This window comes from Zootermopsis nevadensis, unplaced genomic scaffold (assembly GCF_977971745.1).
Source record: "Zootermopsis nevadensis isolate Lab colony 2312 unplaced genomic scaffold, Znev_1.0 Znev_ptg000022l, whole genome shotgun sequence".
NCBI lineage: Eukaryota > Metazoa > Arthropoda > Insecta > Blattodea > Termopsidae > Zootermopsis > Zootermopsis nevadensis.
Window position 1 is genome coordinate 19,101,831 of NW_028259154.1, and position 9,033 is coordinate 19,110,863.

At 38.5% G+C, this 9,033-nt stretch overlaps 1 protein-coding gene across 2 annotated transcripts in view; it reads left to right on the forward strand.

Moving 5' to 3' along the window:
- kibra (WW and C2 domain containing protein kibra) overlaps window positions 1-7,796 on the forward strand; it is a 53,582-nt gene extending 45,786 nt beyond the window's left edge. For both annotated transcript variants that reach the window (XM_022073275.2, XM_022073276.2), the window contains exons 15-19: window positions 408-596; window positions 1,234-1,394; window positions 1,678-1,885; window positions 2,127-2,260; window positions 2,811-7,796. In XM_022073275.2, the coding sequence (XP_021928967.1) occupies window positions 408-596; window positions 1,234-1,394; window positions 1,678-1,885; window positions 2,127-2,260; window positions 2,811-3,189 (1,071 nt within the window). In that variant the 3' untranslated portion in view covers window positions 3,190-7,796. The remainder of the gene's footprint in view (window positions 1-407; window positions 597-1,233; window positions 1,395-1,677; window positions 1,886-2,126; window positions 2,261-2,810) is intronic.
- Window positions 7,797-9,033: the final 1,237 nt, after the last annotated feature.

The window sequence follows — 9,033 nt, forward strand, 5'->3', positions numbered from 1 at the left end:
ATTAAATTAATTGACACTCATAGACTCCATGATTAAAATTAATTTTTGAAGGAATTTAATTCAGTTTGACCTGATTGAATACCATTTCAGACATGTATGTCGCCCAATGAGATAAATGTTCAATGTATTTTGTCTTGCACATTTTTAGGGCTTGTTCTCAAACATTTCATGTTGTGGTAGAGACTAGCTCTAAGGGACCCACCAGAGTAGGTACCTCTCACCTGAAGATGAAGACAGAACCAGCCTCTGAAACGTCGTGGGTCTTTAAAGAAAAGACTTTGGAAAAAAGTCCTGACAATGAATAATTTTAAGTATAAATGACCATCATCAGAACCCTTTAGAAGTGAATTATTTCATGTTGTGCAAAGAATGTTTAACATGTCAATAAGTTTAATTTTATCTTACAGGAGGACACTGCTGTGATGATTGACTCCCTGGTAGATTTCCCAGTGGATACTCTGGATAAGGAGACAAACACAGAGTGTGTGTTCATTCCAGAGAAAGGTGCAAGGAAGCGTGGCAGTGGCATTGTCATTAAACGCTCTCAGACATTCAGTCCCAGTGCTGCTGTTAGCAAGAATCAGTACATCTGCAGGGTAAGTTATCACCATGTGTTATGATACTGTTAAATGACTGCAACCTCTTATAAATCACTTTAATCTTTGAGGTAATCACTGTTTAGTTACAATGAGCAAGACTTGATCCCTGCAGGCTTAGCACAGTCTGTCTCATTTATTTTCCTAGTTAGAGAAATGGTTATTATCCGTCATCATACTAGAATAGGGGATTTAAAATCGCCATATTACAGGTTTGGTGGCCAGACTTTAACATAAGCTGCAATGCATGTTTAATAATAATAATAATAATAATAATAATCATCATCATAACATCCCGGGCGAACACGACATCAGGCAACTGCAGAAGACCGCCATTTTGGGATCTTCATACATCATCCGAAAGACGCTGGCATAAAATAAAATTATATAATACATGTGGCACTTGCTAAAAACAATATGTATCCCGGAAATAGCTGCTGCCCTATGTACCTTAGGGACAAGGTCTGTCTCGGGTACATGGAAGTACATACCCCATAAAGTGGTGAATAGATGGGATAATAATAATAAATGCACTGTGTTAGTGGACAAAGTTTATAAACACCCAATTACCTGCTTGCTGCATGAAAAATGACCACCATATCCCAATTATAAACATTGTATGAACATCTGTTTTCAGTTAAACCGGAGTGACAGTGACAGCTCCATGCCCTTGTATCGACGTGGTGGGCCATTTCAGCGGAACTCTGTCGAACGGAGGTCCCTGAGATGGCGACGTCCTCCTGGTACAGTTCTGATAACAAAACATCATCGTAGTGCAAGCAGTGGAGCAGCATGCAGGTGAGCTCCCACTGTCAACAGTACTGATAACAAGTAGTGCAATTTTGTTGCATAATTCATTTACACTTGTATGAAATGATGGTAGTGACCCTTGTTTTACCCACATACACACTCAGTACACATCTGTTGATCATGATTATTATTGAATCCTTGTATTAAATTTGCTGATAGGACTGAAAAGGGGTGTTTCAACTTTTGTTGAGAATTAAGAAGAAGAATTTCACACATGCTGTTCATTTTTCTGTTCGTATGCAGAGGACATATTGAAGTACTCTTATTTCAGTCATCATCACACAAGTTGTACAGCTCGAACATCATTGGATCTGGAGTTGGATTTGCGAGCACAGCACACACGCCTTCAGACACTCCAGGATGAACTAGCTAGGCTTCGAGAGTTGAAATCTCGATTGGAAACTGCACGAGCCCAGGGTGATCAAGAGCTAGCAGCCTGGGTACTTGAAGACCAGCAATTCCAGAATCTTGTTGCCCAGGTGAGTCTTGAATCTAGATCACAGAAATCATCACCACATTCAAACCAGCCTTGTGATGGTGATGGTGTCATCGTCTGTCATTCAGTCTAATGTCAAATAATTCGGAGGCATGTGGGTCCACACAGATTAAGGTGAACGATATTTTGTACCAATCTTTATTTTTGTGACCTTGTTTTTTCTGGTCTACTAATCTTACAGATATCTTTGCTTGATCAGTTTCATTTGTCTCCTTCATTACCAGGCTGAAAATGGAAGGAATGGGAAGAGTCCTGATGACCGGAAGGTAGAGAAAATGCTAAAGAAAACATCAAAAGAAATTTATAAATTGCGCAAGAGCAAAGCTGGGAAAGGAAAGCCAGATATTATATCATTTAAGTAAGTTTTTAGTTTATCATTCAATATTTCCTTTACTTTCATAAAGACATTGTTGTGTAAATTGAGTTTGGGTACTTGGTTGTATTGTCTTACCCGCTGTCCTACGTGAGCGATTAAATGCGAGCGGTGCGAGTTGCGTGAGTGAAGCGGAAATATCAAACTGGCTGTCTGTGTGGCGCTGTCCTAGGTTCTAGTGAAGCCGTCAGGAGAGGGAAGCGGCCAAAGTCCAAGATCAAATATTTTGATATTTTCGTGCGAGTCGCTGCGCTGGCCAGTAAGGCGCATGCGCAAGAAAGCTCTGACTGTGCAGTACAGGGAAGGTGCATGCGCAAGAAGGCTGTGTGCTTCTATTGTGGTCTCTCGCGTAGGACACAACAAGCGATTCCCCGCTTCATATGACACCCCATGCTGCTTATGCAGCTCGGGTAGCTCGCTTGTTATCGCTTACGTAGGACATTGCCTTAAGGGGCAAACACAAGTTCAATTCTGAATGTGCATAAGTTTTTAATCAACCAACAAAATATTTTATATATGCATGTGCTTACTTTAGAGAGAAAATGGCTTTCTTCACTCGAGTGAACATAATGGTGCCAGTTTTACCATCAACTCCGGCGATAGAGGATGGAGCGAGTTCAGAGTGCAGTACATTGAAACGCGGTGAGAGTCTGCATTGTGATGACGAGGAGGATGTGGAAGAGAATAAAGATGATGAGGGGCTTACCCCTTGTCAAGCATCGTACCTCTCGGTTGCTACAGACACTGGAGAGTGCTGCAGTGTCGTCAGGGTAAATAGAGATGTGGCAGACAAACAAGAAAACACGGGATCGGACAGTAGAGAGGTAGAGGGACGGGATTGCATTGACAGGAACAGTGAAGCAACGCAGAGGTACCACTACGTCATAGATAGGGTACTAGGAGTTGAAGTGTGAGGTAGAAGGAAGTACTCTACTGCATTGGTAGGATACTACGCAGTTGTGTGTAGCAGCAAAGGAAGTGTTTTATATATATGTGTGTGTGTGTGTATGTATGTATGTATAGACACGTGTGTGCGCGTGCAGGAATGTGCATGATGCGTGTCGGGAATGATATTGTTAATTTTGATGGCAAAGGACTTTAGTCTTTGCCAGAAATCCATCCTCTGGTTAATGGGGTGGTTTATTTGTATCTGTTGCTCAGAATTTGTTGCAGCATGAGCAAATTTTAGGTGGAGGAAGAACTCATATATCAATGTGGCAGAGATGTTCTTGTCATTTTAGTTTAGTGTTTATGTGCCATGAATGGTGCAGGTTTTAATAGTGTGTTAATATTATTCTGGAAGGGCTGCATTGAACTGGGTATCAAAGAAGTGTTTGGCACTGGCTTTCTGAATTGTTTTGAGAAAATGATGTACGAAAAATGGAAGGGAAGGTGCTAGTTTGGAGAGAAATTAAACCCCACCGAATGTTTCACTTAAAAGCAGCTGACCTGCACTGATTTTTCATGTACGAGAATCGGCAGAGCACGTTCTTTGTTTGTGGAATTTTGGGAATTATTTTACGTGTGATAAACCATTAAAGCTAATCCTTAAATGTTGTCTTCAAATATTTCTTCCATCCAGCGCTCGGATTCAAGGTACTCAGTATCGTGAAGTAATCCAGATGACATGGATCTTTTTAAATCCTTGAGAGAAATTTAAGAAATGAAACTGAATTGGTTACTAAAACTGGTGCAGGAATTTTAGTGCCTCATCTTATATAAATGGAAATCATTTAAGGGTAGCCCTAAAATTTGAGGATTATGTCACTCTTTTGAAGGTTCCCACCTTTTTATGAAACAAAGATGTAGGTGACATTCAGTTTGTAATACTATATAAAAATACATGTGTAGTGTGAATACAGATTTTATTACATGTGATGTAATTTCGAAGTAACGTGTGGTAGATATATAGGATGAAACAAATTCCATTAATGCATTGTTCTTTCCCCATATTAGAGGCCATGTTCTTGTGTGCATGTATTTTTATGCAGTATCACATTGTAAATTACTGCAAGTTGCTTGAGCATTTCTGTCCTCCAATGGGAAAAGTGTATAGAGTGTTATTGAAAGGTTTCTTATAGGTAAGTAATTATAGATAAAGGTATTTTCATGAAAATGTGGGAAATGTTTTTGAGTGTTGGAATGTAATCTACTGTAAACTCTTCTGTTACCATAGGATTGATTCTAGTGCCTTGTTGTTCTTTCCGCATTAATTGGGAAAATGATATTATATTACATGATAATTCATGAGGAAAAAGAAGCGGCCTTACCACATAAGATAATCCTATCTTATATTGTTGATATTTTTAAAAATGGAATTGTTCTATTTAGCTAAAGTGATACAGCAGTATGCAGTTAAAATATTTGTATAGAATACCATAACAAACTTTGTGCGGGTTTGGACTGCATTTACCTGAGTCAAAGATGACATACTAAAATTGAAAATGAGAAAAAGAAAATTACAGAAAAATTGCCTATTTAAAAAGTTATAATCATCATAATAAAACTTGAAAACCGATAATATTAACAGGACTTAAAATGTTAAGAGAGGTCATAATCTTCCTTGACTACCATTATAAACATTTATACTTCAAACAATATCATATGAACCAAGTCTGAATATTCTGACCACGTCTTCGGACAGACTACTCTTTGCCACCCCACCTTTTATGAAACTCACTATAGCGTTCACAGTAACCCACCACTGGACCCTATCCTGAGCCAGATGAATTCAATCCACATCCTCACACCGTTTCTTGAAGGTCCATTTCAATATTATCCACCTGCATACTCCTAAGTCTCCCAAGTAATCTCTTTCTTTCAAGTTTTCTGACCAAAATTTTGTATGCATTTCTTATCTTTCCCGTATGTGATATATGCCCCATATATCTCACCATAATACTGTTTGGCAGAATGTACAAATTGTTGTTATTCTTATTAAAAAGAATTGACAGTACACTAAGTTGAAGATGGGCCTTGGTTTTTATACACTCCTTACATTTTAGCATAAGCAAAGAACATTTTGTGGGCATGTCCTGTCCAGCCATCACACTTTTCCTTTGTGAAATTATCACCCAGCCACATTTATCATACTCTCCCACATACAGAAAGATCATTCCCTGCCTTGTTTATAACTTTGTGCAATGCTTGGGATTGAACAATATCATCATCATCATCATAACAACAACAACAACAACACTGTTAACTGTCCATTTCCAGTTACTCCCATCAGATGTGAAGAAAAGAATGCCTTTGGAAATTCTGTGTACTCTCCAGAGTATACCTTTCCACTCTTTGTTAATAAATAGTGAAGAATATCTTAGATTTGGGTAAATACAGTAATTTTTGTACATATAACCAAAGAAATATTATTAAATGTTCCAGGTGGTAAAGTGCAGAAATGATCATAATGAAAATAGAAGACAGAAATGTGGGCGTTGGTTATTGAAAGTGCTCAAACAAACCAGGGCCTTAAAATTTATGCAGATTATTGATGGGGTGTTATGATTGAATGTTTTCCACGTATCTGATTTGCTGCCATGAATTTTTACTTATCTGAAAATATGGGAAAATATTTTCTAATGTGGTGATGCTGATGCAAGTCTTAGTAGTGCCTTGATTAGTCTTTGTAACAATTAAAGAGGTGATTTTACACTTCCAAGTATTGTTTATGAAAGGACACAATATGGCAAATTCATGTATTGGGTCAACTGATCGGCTGGCTGGTGTGTAATGCCGGCAGGGATCATAGATTACATATCTGACTGAGGTGGGGGCACACACAGGGAAGATTCTGGTACCCCCAGTGATAGAGAGTTTATGAAGATAATGGTCTGCACAGAGGGACTACAGTTTATTGTGGACTAAGAACTGTGGGGGGAGCTGCTGTACTACACTTTCTCAGAATTTTATATTTGGCAGAGATGAAGACTTACGTCTGTGAGTAGGAAAAGTCGGCACACAGATCTGACGGGATTGAACCCATAGACCTCTGAGTGAGTGACGTGTCTTCAGACCACCAGGTCTCCATGTTTTGAGCAGACTTACATTCTGTATTTTCTTGTTAAAATGAAAGACAGTAAGCAGGTTATTAATGCCTTCTTCTTCTTCTTCTTCTATGGCTCTCCGGTCCATGGCCTCCTCAATTCTCCTCTTCCATTCAGTCCTCTGTTAGGTCCGTCTGTCCGAGGCTTTGATTGAGGTTTTGAAACATCTTCCTTTTTACAGTGCAAGGTCGTTAGCCTTGCGACCAACCCCCAACCTGGAGGACCAGGGTACCTGTCTTAGTCTGACCTCTCCCCTCGACCAATCTGGCTAGGGAGGCCCCACCAGTAGCTATGCTACCGCCAGCATAACTCTTGGGGTCACTGAGGTATTCAAGCCCCACCACCACGACAAGGTGCAGGTACCATTAAGTGGGGACTAATGCCTTGTTATTTCTTCATATTTGTTATATATGTATGTATTTTTTTTATCTTTAAACTCTTTAAAGCATTTTTTGCAAGCCATTCTGAATGTCAGCCTAATATTGTTGGCTGGTGGTTAGATAAATCCTAAGCAAGTGTAAGTAAACTCCCATTCCACGCATGAATTCTCCGTACCAACAGATCTGATGGCCAATGATTAATTGCCCTGTATCATATGTATATATTATGTAATGCTACACATCTTTGAGATGGTTCATCTGCCAAATGTTAATATGAGTGTATGTATTTATGTTTATTTTCATTATAACAGTAATATAATCTACTCGAAGACGCCTTATCGATAAAGGTTTTAAGTTGCTCAATATGTTTTAATATCCTATTCTTATCTGATATGAATAGATAGGTCATTACACAGTAAATTGTTTTTGTATCTGAATAATTTCTTCAGTGTATTAGAATTATATTTGAATTGGAAGTACAATTGTTTTGCGTTGGGGTGGGAGCGTAGATTTGGCCAGTGGGTGTGTTCTGAGTACTTTATGCATTGGTTTGAAACTGAGTTAATCGCCGGTATACAAATCTCCAGTAATGAAGGCTGTAATCATATTTAATATTTGTTTTGTTCATGTTCCAGTTGGTCAGTGAAAGACTTTGAATTTGTACGTAAGTAAAATTGCTGTAGCGTGTTAAATTCTAGTGCAGTGCTCTGGGAATGGCTTCTAATGGACTTTTATTTGTTCAGTGTACAGACTTTATATTTTTAAAAGATCAGAGGATCATACTAATACAAAGAAGAATGAAAATTGTTTTATTTTGGTTAACCTCTTGTATGGAGCATTGCCATTAAGTGTGGTGGCAGTATGGGTATACTAAGCAATAATTGTCACTTATATCACATAGAAGGCGCTGTGAAATTGTCTTCGCTTTGTAATATATGTACAGGTTTCTTTATGCATTTTTTAAAAAACACTTGTTAATATGCTTATTATAGCTATAATGAAAATAATGTTTCTGTGTAAGAAAACTGATTACATGTTGATCCAGCTCTGTAAGTATAATTGCTGAAGTAAATGAAGACATTCTTATTTATGGTATCAAGACTTGTTAATGTAAGGAATGAAGTTTAACTCCTGTCTCAATGTTGATGGCAGTTTTCTTGCATAATACTTTTTAGCTGAAATTGCGTACAAATTTTACTAAGTACTCTTAAACAGGTTGCTGACAAGCTTTATATCAAGAACATTATGTAAGCAAACTGTGGCCAGTGTTCGTACAAGTGCATTCCGGGTCTCGGTTTTATACTGTATGGTAAAACATGTCTGTGTTTTTTTTTAGAATTATTTTATCTGTGTGTTAATTTGTTCTTGAACTTTGCTGTCTAGGTCAGTGGTCCCCAATCTTTTTGTGCCTGCAGGCACATTTGAGAGTTTATGAGATTGTGGTTGGCACCAACCAATTAACAAAGGCAAATTTTCTTTTCTCTGGTCAAATAAGATATGGACACCAAATAATACACAAAACAACACGACGTTTAATGATACAAGAAACCATGCGATCAAAAATACGTAGTTTTATAAGTACAATTATTATTACTCGAGTGGGAAGTTAGTGTGAAGATTGGCGTTGCATTTCATCGGCCAGTTTTTCAAATTTGGGAGTGTAGGATGATGTTGCTGCACGCACACGATCGTCAAGATGGGCGTCGAGATATGCGCTTTCGTGGTTGAACGGCCTTCATTATTCAGTATAACCTCTTTCCGTAACAACGCGGGCACCGCGTTGGGGACCTCTGCTCTAGGTGTTATAAAATTATGGAATTCCAGAAGTTGCTTCTATGTCTGTAGCAGTAGACAGTCGCGGAGGTACAAGCACGTGCAAGTTACACCAAATGTTTGCAGTCATCTTAATTGAGTGTATCTAATAATGGCCTGGGTGGAAGGGTACATTCGTTGTAATGTGTTCATGTTTATATCTTGATAAAACTATAATGAAATGAACTTCAGCTCAACCAGTGGACGAAGCTAAACAGTTCATAGAGGCAGATGTTGCCAAATTCAGGCAACTTTAACAAAACGTATTTTCTGGTACAAAGTAATTTTCACCATGCAGTGTCAGACCTTATAAAAAAATGCAAGCAGGCAGCATAGAACACATGGGCGGCCGCGAGTTGAAGGGGTGTGTATTTGTTTACTATTTTTGTGTCCTCAACCAAAGAGAATGCTATCTGAAGAGGAATATTGGCTTCGGAAATGTTTTATACTCAATGGACGTGGAAGTATCGAAGTACTCTGTCCTGTAGTTGCTTGATAGTAGTGGAGGGGCGGTTAACCT